This window comes from Benincasa hispida, chromosome 8 (genome assembly GCF_027475165.1).
Source record: "Benincasa hispida cultivar pf3 chromosome 8, pf3_genome.v1.1, whole genome shotgun sequence".
NCBI classification, from domain to species: domain Eukaryota; kingdom Viridiplantae; phylum Streptophyta; class Magnoliopsida; order Cucurbitales; family Cucurbitaceae; genus Benincasa; species Benincasa hispida.
In genome coordinates, this window is record NC_143485.1 from 39,951,382 (window position 1) to 39,972,543 (window position 21,162).

The following is a 21,162-nucleotide window of genomic DNA, read 5'->3' on the forward strand; positions in this document are numbered from 1 at the left end:
CTAAGCGATCGTTTAGCTCCCGAAATTTTCTATACAATCATATAGATGATCACTTAGTTTTTCCTACATGATCATTTAGACAATCACTTACCCTTTTTTCTACACGATCGTTTAAATGATCGCTTACCCTTTTTCCTACACGATCGTTTAGACGATCGCTTACTTTTTTCTACACAATCGTATACTTCACCTAAATGATCAAGCATCTTATCTATGCGATAGACGAGCTCATCTCTCACTTGCTTGATCGTTGTTACGGTCTCTCTTCCTCCTCCCCTCTGCCAAATCTCAACAAAGCCCACATTTTGGATTCCCACTCCAAGAATACCGATGGCTCTGAGTGGTGGTGTCATCTCCGTTCCTTCTGTTCGTGTGGTGATTGTTCGAGGTAGACGATTGGGTTTTAGATTCGCTATGAAGAAGAAGTCTTCAACTGGTATGATCTTTTGATCTCTTTAGCATTATGAATACACATTAGTATGTTTGAATGTATATGTGGTAATTCTGTCACAATGAATTGGAAAGATCTCCTTCCGCTCGTAGGTACTCTTGAATAAGAGTTCCTTCAATGTTCTAGACATCAATTCTGATTCCTTAAGAATACTCATTGTGTAATCAGTTACAATGTTTGTGCATGCCATTGCGTGGGTACATCGGATATAGAACCAACCTTGTAACCACTCGCAGATATGCTCTAATAGCTTTGTGATTGATAGTTCTTGGGCATCTTTCAACACTCCATTTAGGTATTCTATTATATTTGTCGTCATCTTGTCATACCTATAATGGACTTGATAAACTCTTACCCACCGTTGTAATCCAACCTCCTTAAGATAGGCCGTTACACCAGGATATTGATGAAGTTTAGCCCAATATATCTGAAATTCAGATATTCTATATGCTTTTGCCGCTAGGTAGAAATGTGGGATTAGTCCTTATTCTTGAATTTATACACCAAATTGTTCCGAATATGGTATATACACAGGGCATGAAATGCATCAAGGAATATTCTTGCAACAGCCTTTGCAATTGAGATGTGACGATCTAATATAATTACTAGATTGGGAACGTTCTCACCATCTACAATACTGAAGGCGACGTAGCTATTAACTATTGGGAATTTCCTAGAACTCGCAGTTCGTGTTAAACATTCTATTTATCAATAAAATATTATTGAGTATTTTATTCAATAAAGTTGTTGATTTTGCATTCTTTTATGAAAATTCAATAAACATATCCATGGCTATAGTGTGAATACTTTAATTTTATGTGGTGACGTAAACAGGATCAAGTTAATAGTATATAGCATAAATGGTCTAATAAGTATATGGATGAAATTGGGTATCTCATCCTGGAAACACTATTGGATGCGACATATTTTGGAGGTAATACAAATGATGTGATCCACATATCATTCATGTAGAGAGATGTGAGTGGAAGCATCCTATGCAATTAGTTTGCATAAAGACTGGACCACAAAATAGTCATTTTTCTTTATAACGAGCGTTTACTGTTAAAACTGACTATTTCATTTTAAGTAACCTAGGATAACTCGATCTTAATCCTGAGCTAGCTATGAACTCCTGTTTGTTCAGAATTATCCTTTGATCTGCATAGGTGAAAGTAGTCCAACAACACTGCTCAATAAGCCTTCCATTTTGGGGATAAGATTGGATGAATAGTTGGGGACATAGCTCTGCAAGATGGAATTCACTCATACCCGATTTAGGGTTAGCAGATAGGTTATTCTCTTAAGTACTGATTCCAGGTCTTAAACAATCGGGGCCCCGCCTTCTCATGATAGAGAAAGGACTTGATTCATAAGTATTATGAATCAAAATTATTCATTAGAGGGTCAGTAGGAACTTAAGGAACGAAATGTATTCACAAAGGTAAAACGATGATTTTGACCCAACTGTGATTACGAATGACCTGTGAAGGATCGACTTACTCATCATAGTTATATCAAATGGACATTATATATCTACAGTGATGGGAGTTCAACTATGGACTTTAGTGGAGTGACCCATTAGTTAACGAATGAAGGTTAATTCGGTATAATGAGTTTAGCCAATTAATCCTGGATCGTTGGAGCCCATGATCTGTAGGTCCGCGAGGTCCCCTACTAGCTCGTAAATGGATTAGCTTTAGAGTAGCATGATAAGTTAATTTGAAACGTCCAAATTAGAATAAAACGGAATAGGAGAATTTATATTTCAATATGATTTAAATATATGAAGGTGGATTTATATAAAATTAATTTAATATTAATATTAAATTAATTAGAATTAATTAAATTATTATTGATTAATTTTATTATGAAATTAATTTTACAAAATTAATAACATTTTCAATTTTTAAACCAAATTGATTTTTGAAATCATTGGATCAAAAATTGAAAAATTGGAAAATTAACACAAAATAGAAAGATGGATTTTTCCATTAAGCCTTCAACTAGCTCACACAAAACTCATTTTCCTTTGGCTTCAATAACTCCAAGCATGAGCTGCATCTCATGCAGTCATCTTCTTTGCATGAAAGATCTATAATAAATAAAGAAGATTGGAGTGGAATTGAGGCATACATTCAAAGAGTTTTTACAGAAAAATTCAGGCTGAAGAAATTGTTCTTCAAGTGGGTTATAGCAGTAAGCTTCTCTCTAAGTTTCCTTTCGTTCAAGTTGTTCTTGAGTCCCACAACTCATTCTAAAGCTCCAAGAGTATAGTGAGGAAGATCTTGAAGTGGTTCAGAGCAAATTTCGGAGAAGATTACAGTTGAGAATCAATACTTCAAGGAGTTCTACAAAGGTATGGCTTCAAACCCTCTTGTATTAGATGAGCATGTTTTAGTTACTACCAAAATTAATGAATTAGAATGCTTATTGATCCTTGTTGCTTCTGCTGCATGTTGATATACTCTTACTTTAATAACATACCTTTGTATTTCTCATGCAAATGGATCCCATCAACAACGATTACTGGGCGGATGCAGTTTAGAAAACCCCTGATACACGGATCAAGTGCCATGAAGACGTACTTAAAGTAATGTTCGTCCTCTACTTCAACCTCAAATATGATACCTAGATTTGCAAGCTTAAGTGCCTCGCCATATGCCCTAACAATAGCATATGATCATTCTAGCGAGCCTCATGCATACACCAATCCGTACTCTCTAGCGTGATAAGCCCGTTCGTGGGTAATGTTCACTCCATATTCTCGTCGGACGTCCTCAATTATATCCCTTGTGCGGTAGGTTCGACCAACTTGTTTGTATTTGGACTTTATTAAGTGTCCAATAACACAACTTTTTGCTTGTCGATGATTACCAGTTCTCATTTCAAGAGAACATGTATGTTCGCTGGGATATTCGTCACTTTGAAGGAATCACTTTCTTTCATTTTTTTTGGTACGGACCCTCCATTTGCATTCCTCTACCGAACACCAGATAGTTAGCAAGCTCTTTGTTGACTTTTTACATGGTAGTCAAAGTTATTTTTTATTGCAAGCATCAATAATTTAACTAATAAGTCATATTTCGAAAAGAAAATTTGACCGACCTTTATATCCTTGTCATTCAGACAGTAATGAGGTATTATGACGAGATTGTCATACGATGGGCCCTCTGATGGTCCAAGTATATCAACAAATTGTTCGGTTGGAATGATGGAATGCATTAGATCTGAAGGCATCATAACCAGGGGGAACTGGAGTAGGTAAGGTTGGAACATGGATGTTAGGTGTTGGAGAAGTTTGTAGACCTAAAGATTGTCCATATCTATGATCAGTATTGAATTGTGAAGTACATTTGGGTTTACTGTTCCGACCAAACCAAGCTTCACTTCAGTCATCTCCCAAGTTACATGGCTCAATATGATCATCAAGTGAAGACATGGTATGAATTGGATTGGGTTGTTCGGTTAGATTGCAATGTTGGTGTACTCCATGACTTTCACAAGATGTAACTGATACAAATAACGAATCTGGGATGCCTCACTGCCTTCTAAAAAGAAGCTAAGATCTTCATCGTCGACTATGTCAATTGGGGGAGCCGAGACAGATTATAGCAACATTTGATGTATATATCAAACATATCCGAATCGATATTCAGTCGTTGGTTCAACATACTCACTAATTCATTGACTGTTATATCATTTATGACTTTCAGACCTTTCATATGACCATCAACATAATTTCTTCCGAACTCATCCTAATCCCCACCAAATCGTACAAAGATGCAAAGTAACGTCATTGATCTACAATTAGATAAACAAATCATTGATAAGTAAACGATCGTGTATAAATTACTTGCGATCGTGTATAAATTACTATACGATCGTGTAGTAAACATTGCATAGTAATGTCTAAACGATCGCATAGTAATGCATAAACGATCACATAGTAATGTATAAACAATCATATTGTATAAATTAATACACAATCGTTTATAAATTACTATGCGATTGTGTATAAATTACTACACGATCGTGTAGTAAACAATTACATAGTAATGTATAAACGATCGCATAGTGATGTATTAATGATTGTGTATATATTACTAAACGATAGTTTATAATTTATTAAACGATTGTGTATAAATTACTATACGATCGTTTATAATTTACTATACGATCGTGTATAATTTACTACACGATCGTTTATAATTTACTATACAATCGTATTGTAATTTATGAACAATCGTGTAGTAATTTATACATGATCGCATAGTAAACGATTGCATAGTAATGTATAAACGACCGTATAGGAATGTATAAACGACCGCATAGGAATGTATAAACGATCGCATAGTAATGTATAAACGATTGTCCAGTAATTTAATGCTAAACGACACTTATTATGAAAACGATATGGGAGAAGAAATCGTACATTGAATGAAGGGCTGAAGAAACCGTTGAAGGAAGAAGAAATGTGGACTAAATCCGACGATGAAAGCTACGAGAGAATTCGAAGATGTTGGGCTGAAACTCTGAGAGAAAGCTACGAAAGAATAATGAAAGAATTTCGTGGGGAGTTCGATGACAGAAAGTGAATAATGAGAGTTACGTTCTATTCTCTTCAGAATATTAGTTGGGAATAAATGTTTTGGTGGAATGTTGGTGGTGTATTGAATGCACATTGAATGAAGGGCTGAAGAAATCATAGAAGGAAGAAGAAATGTGGTGCGTCTGAAGGCTGAACAAAACTGTGGGTAATTTTAAAATTTCGCATGGGGAAAATATCAGTGGTAGAAAAGTTTTCAGGAAGAGGTTATTAGTAGAAAAGTTTTTGGATTTTGGGTCATTTTGTGAAAATTTTCAACTTCGCAGACGGTGGCAACTGGCAATACCTTTGGACGGCAGCAACATCTTGGTTAATTAAGTTTTGGTCGATAGTAATTTGAATTAGCGGTCTTCGAAAGTAAGTACACCTTTTTTTCCTTTTATGCAAGAGGATCATACCAATTTGCCAAAATTGTCTGGGAAATCCAATTTGGATTTGCGGTTGGTGCATGACAGCATGGAAGGAGATACACCTTTAATGTTTGTAACACTTAGGCTCTGTTTGATAACGTTTCTCTTCTTGTTTCTTATTTCTTATTTTTTGTTTCTTGTTTCCTTCTTTTTAAAAACTAAATATGTTTGGTAATTATTTGAAATAGAAATATGTTTGATAACTATTTAAAATAGGAATATGTTTGGTAATTATTCATGTTTCTTTTTTCTTGAGAAACATAAACAAACATTTATTTGATAATCATTTCTTGTATTTTTTCTCTTATATTTTTCTCATATTTTTTAGTTAAAATATAATTTAATTATGCAAAATAAATAAATATATAACATGTATAAATAAATAAATATATATAATAATTATTATTATAAAACATAATTTACATTATCATCAAAATTAATAGTGATAATATAATTGTTTTTATCATTCATATATCGCTAAATTTTAATTTGTCATATTATTTCTCACTCAAGTCATTTGTCTACATGATGTTGACTCAAATCCAACTGAATTATATTATTGTGTTAATGTCGTGGTTGTAAAGTATTAAAGTGAACTAAATGAGTGTTTTAGTAAACAAAATTTATAGATTATAAAATCTAACCAGTTTTGAAGGTCCTAAAAATAAAGAATTTAAATTTAAAATATATAAACATACCTATTGCAAAATTTAAATTTTAATATTTAAAAAAAAATTAATATACATATTAAAAATTAAAAATTTTGAAAATAAAAATAATATGTAAATCTAAATATTGAAAATTTTAAAATTGTAAATTAAATTAATATATAAAATTAAAAATAATAAAAGAAAGAAAGAATTTTTTTTTTAAAAAAAAAAACAAATGGAGAAATAAAGAAATAGACAACTAAAAAATCGAAATGACTGATTGGGGGTTCATACCCAGGATTATGAAAATTGAAGTAAATTGAGACACATCTACTTACCAACAAACCAGAACTAATTTTTGTTTCAATTAGGAACGAATATAAATAAAATAGGAATAAAACAAGGAGAAACTATTTTTTTTTTTGTTTTGTTTGTATTTTCTCAAATTTGATCCCATTTCATATACGTTTCCCAAATTCTAGAAATAAGAAATGGAAATGATTATCAAACAAGTCAGCTTCTGGAAAAATGAGACATGGAAACAGGAAATAGGAAAAGGAGGCGTTATCAAATGAGTCCTTAATCATTTTCATTATAATTAAAAGTGTATGAAATACATCTAATATATATCATATTGTTTATTATTGGAAAGGTATGAAATACACACCTAGTATTTGTGATATAGATGTGTTCCAATGAATTTGAAGGATTTGTTTGCTAGTGTTTTCCATAAGCCTACGTGCCAACATTAAACGTAGACATTTTCATTAAATTAAAAAAAAAAAGTTGGCATAATACTTGTATTATTGATCTTGAGGTTTGAGGTTCGATTCTCCCACCCCACATTTTAATTACAATACCTTTCAAAAAAAAAAAAAAAAAAGTTGGCCAAATATAGCAAATGTGAATATATTATTTAGAAACAATCAAATGTTTCCTTGCTACTTTATTGACATTTTATGATACATTTTCATAAAATTAAAACATTAACGTGGCTTTAAAATCTTTGATATAACTAGTCTTAGTCTTATCTAATTTCTAGATCGATAACAAGGTAGGGTAGAGATTTGAATCTCTAATTTGTTTTTCGAGCTACATCTAAAATTTAAAGTCCACTTAAACTAATCGCCACGTGGCTATTAAAATTTAAAACGTAATTTTAGTAAAAAGTTGAAATGCAACTTTATTAGATATGATTCGTATGACTTCATTATAAAAATAGATGCGAAAAAGTTGTTGCGCTGTGGAGAAACCACTACCCTAAAAGTAATTACAATGCGACCTCGATGTCAATCGTTTGTATCGGTTGCTCTCCAATGTTAACACAACATCTAACTTCAATCATGTACTCGACAGAAGCGGATTGAAATCAAAAGAAAAACAATGCTCAAAACATAATGGAACAGAAATAGGTAGATGAGAGTGCAAAAAACAATATTGAAAAAATATTGATTTTTTAGATCGGTGTTTTTGGGTTTTTAAAGAAGAAGCTTATCAAAACATCTAGGGTTAAACAGTCAAAACGGGAAGAAACGTTTAATTTTTAGGTTGAAAAAAAATAAAATGTTGTGTTTCTTTTTCGCGCGGTTAACCCACCCCGTTCGCGGACAAATGGATGACAACGATGGCGCACATGTGATGAAAGGGTCATACTTTTATCACCACCACACTTTAGAGTTACTTATAACATGTCTTGGTATTTATACCTTTAAGGCAATGCTTAATTCTCCAATGTGGGATTTTTTTTTTAAACTTTTGCTATGGGTCTAAGCCCAAGAGTCATTTCCAACAATCTTCCACAAATGACCATTATAGCAAAATTAAAATAAAAAAAAATTAATCAAAAAAAATATTCTGAACAAAGATAACAGATCAAACTTAAAAACCAATATCTAACGATTTATATTGATGCACAGTGAAACAGGGCAATAGCTTCATTAGAGAAAGTGAGCTACCTCTTGAACTTTCAATATCATTAGTTGAGACCCTCATAATACGTTTTACTCCAAGTATTTTTCCTTGATTCTGCGTTATAAAGTGTGCTAATTAAGGCCATGCACATTAACCTCGGGTAACTGTGAAAGCTCTAGAAATAGACCCTTAGACTCTTTCATAAAAGGCAGTCACATCTTCACTATCATGTCAAATGCTTCATCAAGTCTATTATAAACAAAACACTCAAAACTGAGTTATGAAGACTTCATCATCTAGTCCGTACCAGAACCAACTTCATCAAGTTTTTCAGAGTCAAACTACTCAAACACTGAGCTATGAAGATTTCAACATTATCCATCAAGTCCATATCAGGGCCACCCAAAGAAAGGGCTATGGAACATTTAAATGTTTTAGTTTTATCTATCAAGTCCTTATTAGGACCACCCAAATAAAGGGTTATGGATCATCAAGTCTATCGCAGTAGTCCTCTTGGAAAGAAAAAGACTATGGACCATCAAGTCTATCGTTATAAACTACCCAGATATAGGGCTATGGACCACTATAAGGGTTTAAGCCCCATGTTCACTGAGTATTCTAAAATTATTTTCCTTGTTAGTCCTTTGGTAAGAGGATCAACCAGATTCCTTTTAGACCTCACGAATTCCAAGGAAATAACTTATCCTTTTAATAATTGTTTCACATCTCCATGTCTAAGACGAATATGCCTTCTTTTGCCATTATATACACTATTCTTGGCAATTCCTGTGGCACCTTGTGAATCACAATGTACCGAAATCGGTACTGATGCCCCTACAATCGTACATCTCCCAGTAGACTTCTAAGCCACTCAGCCTCTTGTGCTACTAACTCTAGAGCAATAAATTCAGATTCCATGGTGGATCTAGCTATGCACATCTGTTTTGCAGACTTCCACGATATGGCTCCTCCACCGAGTAAGAATACATATACACTAGTGAATTGACCTCATCATTGTCAGCTACCCAATTTGCATCACAATAACTCTTTAACATAGTAGGAAATTTATTGAAATGCAAACAATAGTCTATTGTGCCTTGAAGATATCTCAACAAACGACGAATAGCACCCCAATGATCTTTATCAGGATTATGTGTATATCTACTAAATCTACTCACAGCGTATGTAATATCAGGTCTGGTATAGTTCATTAAAAACATAACACCATCTATGATCTTTGCATATTCAGATTGAGACACACTAACTCATTTACTTTTCTTAAGACTTATACTAGCATCATAAGGTGTACTTATAGGAGGATCATCAAAGCAGCTAAATCTCTTTAATAAATTTTCAATATAGTGTGATTGACACAAAGAAAAATCATTTTCTTTCTCGTCAGCTTCTCCTAGATCTTTCATTTTAAAATGCGACGATAATAACAACTTGGTATTATTTATTACCTTTATGTTTGTTCCAAAATGAGCATATCATTAATATACAAGCATACAATCACATACTTTGCTTTAAAGATTTTTTAATAAACACATGTATCTAAGGAATTCACTTTAAACCCATTTTTTATCATAGTATTGTTGAATTTTTCATACCATTTTTGGAGTTTGCTTAATATCATAAAGAGATTTGTTAAGTTTACATACTTGATTTTTCTGACTAGCAATTGTAAAAGCTTTCAGGCTATATCAAATTCAAGCATGCATTCGCGGGAAGATGGATTGGAATCATGGGGAAAATGATGCTCAGAACAGAACGGAACAGAAAACTCACTATGTCGGTTCCTCTCAAGTTTAGTACGTAAATGTGTTAACCTTTAACACACATAAATGTGTTTGATTTAAAGCTGAACATATTTTCAAAACATTTTTTTTTTTTGAAAACATGTCTAATAACTAAAACTATTCATGTGCTATGATACACTTAGTAATCAATTTTGGAGAAATTGAATTTCTTATAAGCACCATATGAAGGAACTCTTATACAAGAGTACCTCTGAGCGGAAACGGATCTTTCTAAAGACATTGTGACAAAATTACCACATTTACATTCAAACAAACAGATATGCATCATATTGTAAAATTACCGGCATGATTTACGAATAACAAACAAGAGAACAAGTAAACTTACCAGTTGAAGACTCTTTCTTCACAGCAAAGCTCATTCTCTCTAAGGGAACAGACTCCTCTCGCTCTCGTTGTAACGTCAAGCTATCGTTTAGCAACACCACTGGTCATCTACCACAAATGGTCTCCACACGAACAGAACGATAGGGACGACACCACCACTTGGAACCCTTAGTATTCTCGGTGTGAGAATCCAAAGAGTGAACCCTATTGGGATTTGGTAGAAGGCAGGAGGAGATGAAGATCGTATACAACGATTAATCAAATGGGAGAATGCTTAGTCTATCATATAGGCAAAATGCTTGATCGTTTAGATGAAGTACACGATCGTGTAGTAAAAAGGCAACGATCTCTATCGATTGTAGTAAATGCTCGACGCTAGACAATCGTTTAGTAAAATGTAGGTGATCGTTTAGAAGAAGCGTGCGTGTGTATGCGATCGTGTAGTAAAATTCGAGCTATCGTATAGTCTCTCAATTTACTAAGCGATAAGCAACACACTACTCTTGAGCAAATTCCGTGATTACTTCCAAAATGAAAACGATTTTCATTTTATTCTTCAATTACGAAAACTTATTGAAACTTCCCACTAATGCACGATTACGGAGAAAATGGCATGCACAATTATCCCATAATTGTCAAATTAATATAATAAATCTAATCATATTATATACATCAACCTATAGTTTAATATCACATATCAACCATAGTGTTTTCTCCTCCACTATCCATTTTCCTCCAACTAATATATCTCATACATAAAGTTAATCATATCAAATATAATTAACTAGTTCAATCATGTCATATATAATTGAACTCCCTCTTGTCAATTTGAACATTTCATACTGACCCAAAAACTGATTCTCAACTTGAATCAATTGAGCTACCAAGGGGACCTTATGGACCTATGGCTCGAAGCTCCAACGATAGGTGAATAGCTGACTAAACTCTTTAGCTACGAGATCTACCATCTATTAACCGCTAGGCATTCCATTAAAGATCGATAATTGAACTCTCCTGGTCAGGTATTACGACGTTATATAACGAGACGTGAACGACGTTCATGACAGGATTCGTCAGGTTTGAGTCAGCGACTTGGCCACTCGCAACCTATGATCATCCTAGTGAAGTGAAGTCTCTGTCATGAACGACGTTATATAACGAGACGTTAACACTTCGTGGTCAGGTATTATACAAACTCTTTGTGTAAGACGCCCCCGCTCGCATGTCCCCACACGAATGATCAGGATCAGACCATCTGTAGCAAGTCACAACACTTGTAACTATTCCACAAATCGGGCCGCATCCGTAGCGTTATCAGGATAAGGTTTCCCTCCTATATTCATATACTACAGATCATTTTGGTTATCACTTAAGACATGATCCACTTATATGTCACCACATACATGCTTAAGTTACATAATGACAACTAAGGATTTTAGTTTATTGGTTTGTGGTAAAGCAAATAAAACACCCAATGTTCAAAGATAAGTAGTGAAGTAAATATCATATATTATACATCACAAGCGTTCGTACAAAATTGTATTTACAAACTACAGGACACGAGACTTTAGGGTATCATCCTCAACACCATATTCAGCATAAATAAACAACATTTAAATGTATCCCGCTACTTTAATTGAGATGAGTTTTCTATTGCTAACTAGTAGACCTATTCCACTGTTGAATATTTTCCAAAATTTACAATCTAATTGTAATGAAGAAAAAATTCTGATAGTGAATCATTATTCAGCAATCAAGGTGTGAATTTGTATTCTCCACCAAGATTTCAGTAAATTTAATTTACTTATTCTTATTTTTCTTCTCTTTGAAGTATTTCTAAAATTCCTCATCATCTGGCATCCCAAATTAATTGAGAAACATTTTCCTAATTAGTTCTAGTCATAATAATTTTCTTGGAAATAAAAAATACTTATCTTTATAGGTCATTTAGCTTCCCATGACTCTAACATACAATATGTTTTGTCGTGACTTTATCTTGTGTTCCAAATCTATCATATGTAATCTAAATAATAAAAGTAAGTTATCACTGGAAAGATTATTCATAAATCGACAACAATTCTTTTTCAGAACGTTTCTCAAATTGAAAGACAAATTACATTGTCTCTATTTGTTGATGACACATTTCAAAGTAACATATTTATCAAAACTTTGACTTATATTGGTAATAGAAATTATAACTCTTGGAAGAAGATGACATAACTTTGAAATATATAAAACATGTTAATTGACTATATGCAGACTACTATCCATTCTAACTCAGCATAGAAATTAAAAGATGAACCCAATATATTTAATATGAATCTCATTCGTATTAATTCAAAATATCTATTGCTACAATACTCAAGTGAGTTAGAATAAAAGTCACCATAGGACAGTTAGTTACTCCTTTGAGACATTTTCAACCAAATATTACACCAAAATAACTCTTATTCCTACAATATTTAGTTACCATATTTTGGTCAAAACATCATTAACTTTCTTAACAATTTCTTGTAAGTGTAACCCTTCATTTTAGACTCTAGAGTTTCGTTCCAATGAGATAACCGTAGGAAAATCCGACTGGGCCAAAAACTAAAGCAATATTATCCATTTGTGGAGTTTGAATAAAATTTTATGCAAACACCATCCGTAGGGGGATACAAGCAAAGGTGTCTCGAAGTCAAGCATGAAAGTTTACTGCAAATCAATGAAGGAGACTGTGGGATGTGTTGACACACTTCCCTCTCCCACTTACTATAAGCACTCTCTCCCATTCACTTTGGTATTGACCTATGTAAACACCATCCGTAGGGGGACACAAGCAAAGGTGTCTCGAGGCCGAGCATAGATCTCATGGTGTGAACTATTTAGGGAGAAATGCAAGAAGGAAATTGAAGTATCATATACATCATTGTCCTTTAACTGAGTGTTTTAAAAATGATGGTTCATAACTTAGGCAAATAACGACTAACAATTTTACTAAGTGTATGTTAACTTTGCCCAAAGTAAATTTTACATTGGATAGTTTAATAACGTTGATTTATGTTCATTAAATACTTTAATAAATATGAATCATTTATTGAATGCTTGTAAGAAATCTATCTAATTCACCTTTCATGTCAGTTCCCAGGTAGGGGTGTTCCATTTCTGTTAGCTTAAATAATACCACAGCCTAGACAGAACTGTCCTTACACAAAGGTCCCTTATAGAAACATTTGTTATAAATGTAATCATTTATTCAAAAACTCAATTCAATCATATCAAACTGAAATAAAAGGTTAAATCTATTTCTAATCGAATTAGAAAATTATTAAACATAGGGGTACTTATGAAATCAAAATTTTAAACTATTTTTTTAAGAAATAAACCTATGTTAGCATGTAATTCCTTTTCTATCACATTACATACATTAGGGATGACAACGGGGCCGAGGCGAGGCGGGGATGTACTCCACATCCCCGTCCCCGTGGGGATTCTTAATCCCCGTCCCCGCTCCATTCCCCATTTTGGGGGTCAGGGTCGGGGTCGAAAAATCCCTGTTCGGGGATTCGGGTCCCCGCGGGGGAAATATCCCCGTTTTTTTTAATTATTAGTTTATTATTTTTATTATTTAAATTTAACTAAATTTAGTATTTACATTAAAATTTTAAATTCTATATAAGAAATTAGTATTATTATTACATATATTTATTTAAATCAACCATTAAAAAAATATTTTATTGTTTTTTATTATAAATTAATTAAAAAAATTAAATTTATTATATTAAAAATTAAAAAATTAAAAAAAAAAGACTAAGAAAGCTATTGTTTTAGTAGTTTATATATAATATACATAATAAGTATTTTTTTTTTTAAAAAAAAACAAAACAGTAGCTGAAAAGCTACTGTTTTAGTGTGTGTGTGTGTATATATATATCAACAATTAAAAAAAATCGAAGCGGGGGCAGGGATCAGATTCAGGGTCGGGGAGTCGTCCTTGTCCCGTCCCCGACCGAGGACCTGATTTAAATCCCCGATTTGATCCTCGTACGATTCTCGCTTTGATTGGGTCGGGGACTCGTAGGAACCCTACCCTGCGAGAATTTTGCTATCCCTAACATACATAATACTTATATATATTAAATTAATGAAATATATATATATATATATACACACACACATACACACATGCATCTAAGCTATATATTATAACAATTATAACCTAAATGATGCATGAACATGGATGAACATATGTATATCCTCGTTGGCATTATTCTATATGACATACATTATGACATATATTAAAATAATCATACATCAATGATGATTGACTTCCTAAACTTTTATTTAAATTAATATAATAATTATATTAATTTAATTAAATAAAAAAACAATTAAAAACTAAATAATTACAAAGAAAACCACCAGAAACCAAACCATCAAGAGCTAAATCATCGAAAATCGAACCATCGAAAGCTAAGCTGTTTGTCTTTCCATTCTTCCTCTAGCAAACAAAAAATGCCCAAAACAACGGGCCTTTTACATATCGAATAAAAAATAAATGGCTAAAAAACTAAAACCAATCCCAAAACATCCAAACAATCAAACCACATTCAACATACATTTATGCAGAATTGTAATCCTACCATCACTCTGTATTTCGTATGAAAATTAAAATTAGGATGAAAACACTTGCTCTGATACCAATTGAAAGAATGTGAGTACCAGTTGTAGAAGTGATCACGTCCTAATTCTAATTTTACATAACATATAGAAAATATAAAAGACAGAAACAAGATGTATAAGATCTATTAAGCATATATTTTGTGTAGAAATTAAAAAGATAAAAGAGATTCAAAAGTCACATGCCTTTGAAGACTAATCTCTTCTCAATTCCTTTCCGGAACTCGAACACAACGAACACTTTGATCGTAAAACTGCAATAATCAATCAAACACCACCATGCAAAAACCTCGTTATTCTCGGGATAGAGAATCGATGAGGGTTGTGGGTTTCAAGGTTAATTTGGAGAAAGGATTTGAAGGAAATAAATTGAGAGATAAGGTAATATCACAGTCCTCCAAAATCTACACACTTTAAGTGTATTTATAAATGGGTAAGAGGACAATGAAATAATAAATTCATTCATCTTCCACATGTCAATTAGTGAAAGAACAAATTCATTCATCTTTCATTTGTGAATTAGTGAGAGAACATGAAAAGAATATGTTATTTAAAACCAATTTTCTAATTAAAAAATATTTAATTAAATAAAAAACTGATTTTTCTTTTATTAATAAGTATACATAAATTAACAAATTTATTCATCTTTCATATGTCAATCAATGAAAGAATATGGAGAGAAAGCTTTATTTAAACCAATTTTCTAATTTAAAAAATATTTAATTAAACAAAAAACTAATTTTTCTTTAATTAATATATACATAAATTAACTAATTTATTATATATATATAAACAAAACACATTCTCTCATTTAATCAACAACAAAAACTAATTTTTCTTTAGTTAATAAATATACGTAAATTAACAAATCCATCCATCTTCCATATGTCAATTAATGAAAGAATATGAAGAGAAAATGTTATTTAAAACCAATTCTCTAATTTAAAAAAATATATTTAATTAAATAAAAAAACCAATTTTTCCTTAATTAATATATATATATAAATCAACTAATTCAATATTATATATATAAAAACAAAACACATCCTCTCATTTAATCAACAACAAAAAACTAATTTTTCTTTAATTAATAAATATACATAAATTAACAAATTCAATCATCTTCTATAAGTCAATTAATGAAAGAATGTGAAGAGAAAATGTTATTTAAAATCAATTCTCTAATTTAAAAAATATTTTATTAAACAAAAACACATTCTTTCATTTAATCAACAATATTTAATATTGATCAAATGCATATTAATATTTTAATTACATTCAAACAATTATTTTTCTATCAAATAAATCTTTATAGTATAATGTATCATAAACATTATATTATATCCCAACATAGGATGGGTTGATAATTATACCTTTTAAGACAATGCGTAATTCTCCAATGTGGGATTCTTTTTACTTTTGTTATGGACCTAAGCCCAAGAGTCATTTCAATATTCATAAGTATTGCAAAATTAATATTACACGTATAATTGTCCGTTGAAGTTGAAGTTTTTCTTTTAAAAAATAATTTTAGCCTTTTCATATACTCATGTTATCACTTTTTAAATTCATTTTAAAAATAATCAGTACAATTATACGAAAGGTAAGATTTGGAAAATTTTTATAATATTACAACTTCATTTTCAATTATATTAGATGTCTTTAAAATTTTATAAATGAATGTTAAAAAAAAATTATATTCCTTTCATTTACCAACAATTATCTATACATTTAGATCTTTAATTTTTACTAACATTTTCTTTAGTTCGACATTTAAATTTTTATTAATTCAATCTAACTTTTTATCAACTATAATTTGCTCAGTATAATTATATGATTCAATACATTATCGAGCTAATTTTAATTATTTTCACCATCTAAAAGAATGGGATGGAAAAAGACCCATTTTTGTAATCGTAGGAAATTGAAAGTTTTCATCATTTCTCGAAATTGAAAATTATCTAAAACTTCTTACATTCCAACAAAGAGTTTTCATAGTCTACCTCTTTACATTTCTTTATTATTAAAAATTATGAATGTATTTAAATCTTCATTTATTGAATTTAAAATTGTATACAATTATAAATTTTTATAGTAAGATTCAAAAAGTCATCGGGTTAATTTTTACTATTTTAAAGATAATTCTAAAAAACATAATAAATTAAAAGTAGAAAGTCTTTTTAGTAAACAAATAATAGTAAAAAGAAAATGAGATTTTCAAAAATAGAAAAATAAGAGAAATTATCAACACAAAATAACAAAATTTTAATCATCTTTGATAGAGGTTGATAGAAGTCTATATTATCTAGTCTATCACTAATAGACACTGATAGAGACGTTGATAGAAGTCTATCCGTCTATCAGTGTTTTTTTTTTTTTTTTTTTTACTATTTTTTAAATAGTTTTACATTTTTTTCTATATGTGAAAAATTTTCTAAAAAAACGTAAAGATGCATAGTTTTTTATATATATATTTTTAAATTTAACACTTTAATAAGGACTTGTATATTTTTCTTAAAAAAAAACTCATAGTAAGATTAGTGGTTAAATTTCAGAACAGATTTAAGTAAATCGACAAATTTTTAAAATATATTTTAATTCAGTTAAGTAATTAAAACGTATATTTCCTAAATATTACTAATACTCTTTGATGGATCAACTAGGCTTTTGAAAAAAAATTTAGTTCACAAGTAGAGTGAGAATTCGTCTTAGTTCAAATTATATGTTTTAATCAATCGAATAATGCTCAAATTAGTGACATTGAGAACTTTTTTATTTATACAACATCATTATATTTAAATAAAAAACATGATTATCAAATTATTCTACATGAAATCAGACAGCGTACCGATAACATATTAAAAAACAAGTTTAGAGATTCTAAACCCTATTAATCTTTTTCAACATCATACTTTTACCACATCATATATGATAGAAATGACTAGAACATTAATATATCTTTGGTTTCTTTTAGCCAAAAAACTCTTTTTTTAGCTATGGTTCAAGATTGAATTGTAACTCAAATTAGATGGAAGAAAAAGGTTGTACAACCAAAATAAACATAGCTCAAAGAGCATAGTGTTTGTACTATCAACTTCAAAATCAAATGTTCGGTTCCCTTACCTCATACATGGTTTAAAAAAAAGAGACAATTTACACTAAACTATTAACATCTTTAGGGGACAAACAAAAAGACAACTTCGATCCACTTTCAAGGATGTGGATTACTTTGTAGATGCATAAGAACATATATAGAAAGTTATTCCAAACAAGTTGGATGTATATATATGGCTAACTAGCTACTGCTGCAGAAGCTGGAGAGCTTTGAGCAAAGTAGGTCTAAATCTGTTGATATCAAGATTCACATTTTGCTTATCAAAATAGATTGATTTGAAAGTACTCCAACCCTGTTTTTCAATTATCTGAGGATCTCTCAAAACCACATCTTCTTTTGGGTACTGTTGAATCAGAGTACTTTCCTCCAAACTCATCTTGTATTCCAAATACTTCAAATCCATATCCTTTGAAGGCTCTCCAAAGAAGTTAGATGAAACCCAATCTCCCCCTCCAAATGGTACAATCTGAATAAAAACTGCTTTTTCAGGAAGAAACACTATGTTAGTAAGTCCAGCTCCATGAACTCCCATCATCACATCACAAGAATTCACAATTTCTGCTACTTTCTTTAAGTTTATATCTGGTTCTACAACAATCACTTTGAAACCCAATATCTTAGCCATTTTTCTGATCTCCTCTATGTTTGTAAAAGACCTTGTTTTGCTCCTTTTAACTATAAGAAGCTGTGGCTTTTGCTTCTTCTTCTTCCTTCCTCTGCCTCCTTTGTTTTCAATTGCTCTGGCTCTCTTTAATGAGTATGAACTTCTCAAAAACTCCTTGAAATCTTTCATGGAGTATGAATGCTTTTTTGGGTTTATTCTAAGCTCATTTGGGTCACGTTTAAGACCAAAAATGGCTTGAGGAAAGCAATGAATTTGTGTTTCCCTGTCAATGTAAATGATTTCATAGTTGGATAGCTTTGATAGTATTGTTTGATACTTCAAAACCCACCAAGATGCTTCATCAGTTATGAGAAATTGGACCTCTCCATTGAACTTTCTTGCTGTTATGAACAGTGGAATGATCACATCTGTGAAGTCATGGAAATGGTTTCCTGCATATCCTCCAATGGAGAAGAGGATGGCTGGAACACTGTGGTTTTTTGTGCACCGAGGCAATTTTTGGGGGTTTTTTGGTGCTTTTATAGACCATTCTCTTGTATTACTCATTGCTATTTCGTCATCTTTTCTGGCATAAGGTTTGATTTTCCAAGTGGTTTTGTCTTCTGAGATATCTTTCATGTCAGTTGAAGCAAAAAATACTGAGGAAGATTCTCCATGAATTCTGACATTCACACCAATCTCACAGAAGTCTGTTCTATCCATCAAACTGCACATTGGTGTTGCCTTCTTTATAACAACATTGTCAGCAACTGCAAAACAGATGCCACTTTTAATTCCTCTTAAATTCAAAATACATATATCAAACAAGTCTAAAGTCCCCTATCATTGCTTGTTTTTTTCCATGGTCCTTTATATTTTCTACCAATATTTTAAAATATAAGGAGGTGTTTGGCACACAACTTCGAGTGGGTGGCGTGGACTATAGCTCACTTTAAGTTTGGGGCACCAATTATAATAATTGATATTTTTATAACCTACAATTAACTATATTACTGGTTGAAATCCCTCTTTGTTATAGTATTTACTATTTCTTGATTATCTTCTCTCTTTTTGTTACAGTGTTTACTATTTTCTATCCAGATTAACATAGCTTGCACTCTAAACACAAACTATTATAACTAAAACTAAAACAGTCTGCACCCTAAACAGAAACCGTTATAGTCCACGGACTATTATAACTCACAAATTATAATAACTAACTCACCGCTCCAAACACCTCCTAAGTTTTGAGACTTTGTTTGATAACTATTTTATTTTTAATTCTTGCTTTTTGAAAATCAAGTCTATTTCCTCTCAATTTCTTAAAATAATTTTCATCTTTCTTAAGTACAAGAGTTGAATTCTTAGCCAAATTCTAAAAATGAAAAAAAAGAAAGTTTAAAACCTACGTTTTTTAGTTTTCAAAATTTGGCTTAGTTTTTAAAAATATTGGTAAAAAATAGATAAACAAAGCAAGAAATTTAGAAGTTGAATGTGTGTTAATATGCTTAATTAAAAAAATTAATTAAATTTTAAAAAATCTAAAAATCAAATGATTATCAAATGAGACATAAAATGCTTAATTTTAAAAAATAATAAATCAAAACTAAAATGATAATCAAACAGAGTCTAAGTTATCTGTCGGGTGAAACTTTTAGAATGGAAAGGTTTTAGAGTAAAATATATCATCATTCCTTGAGAAAATTTGTGGCTCTCTCTGTGAATGCTAGCTAGTTGGCTTACCTTCATGTAATTCTTGAGCACCGATTTCCATTCCATTACTGATCATCAGCATTTTGATGCTTGAACCTCTAGGAAGAATCCTCAGATTCACTGCAAAAATATGTCACATTGAAAATGTTAAATAATATAGAAACCAAGAACTCTGGCTTTATGTTTTATTCATAAAAAAATCATATCAAAACATCCCATCCCACAACATAAATGTCAAACCAAATGTATAAGTTTTTTTTAACATTTTTGTTATGAAAATCACATTGTTTTGAGCAAAGAAGAGCTCCCCACTTAACCAAAATGTGTAAAGATCAATAGAAGACTTACAAACTTGAAGAGAGCCACCCAAATGAGGTTTAAGCAAAATGCAGAAACTAAATGCAATCAATAAGCAACCAAACAAAGCTCCATAACCCAACTTCTTTTGCTCATGCTTGCTAAAGCTTCTAGCAAGAATAGAATCATACAAAATTTTGGCAGCCATTTATGTACAAGCTAAAACTTGAGATCAAATACTGAACCCCATTTTTTCTACATGTAAAAAGGTTGTATCTTTGAATGCAAAAAGAAAATTTGAAGCATATGGGAGTTGTATTCACTTTCAAATCATGAACTTTGATGCCATTTTCAGTACCATATTTGAAGAAGTTGAAGTGCATACTTTGTAGGAATTGTTGCTTCCCACGAATTCGTTTGATGATGTCTACTAGTGACTCTAAAAATTTTAAAAATTGGGATGAGAAATGACTCATCAGTTTGACTTTTGAATAAAAATTGCACCCCCTCCCACCGTCGTGTGATCTTTTGTGAATGATGGGTGGAAAATTAAGGGTTGTTTCGGCCGTAATGGAATGGATTTAGATCATAATGTGTAA

General features: G+C 31.3%; 1 protein-coding gene across 1 annotated transcript; it reads right to left on the minus strand.

The window, feature by feature from the left end:
* Positions 1-17,938: 17,938 nt before the first annotated feature.
* Positions 17,939-20,419, minus strand: LOC120083884 (alpha-1,3-arabinosyltransferase XAT3-like). The gene is made up of 2 exons (XM_039039792.2): positions 20,297-20,419; positions 17,939-19,323 (listed from the first exon to the last, which is right to left on the minus strand). The coding sequence occupies exons 1-2, from the start codon at positions 20,346-20,348 to the stop codon at positions 18,134-18,136; spliced, it is 1,242 nt and encodes a 413-aa protein (XP_038895720.2). The 5' UTR covers positions 20,349-20,419; the 3' UTR covers positions 17,939-18,133.
* Positions 20,420-21,162: the final 743 nt, after the last annotated feature.

Bases quoted from the DNA above. Each gene is read 5' to 3' on its own strand.
- LOC120083884 (XM_039039792.2), bottom strand. From the start codon at position 20,348: ATGCTGATGATCAGTAATGGAATGGAAATCGGTGCTCAAGAATTACAT. The intron at 19,324-20,296 runs GTAAGCCAACTA...TCTGTTTTGCAG, and splicing joins TGCTCAAGAATTACATGAAG to TTGCTGACAATGTTGTTATA.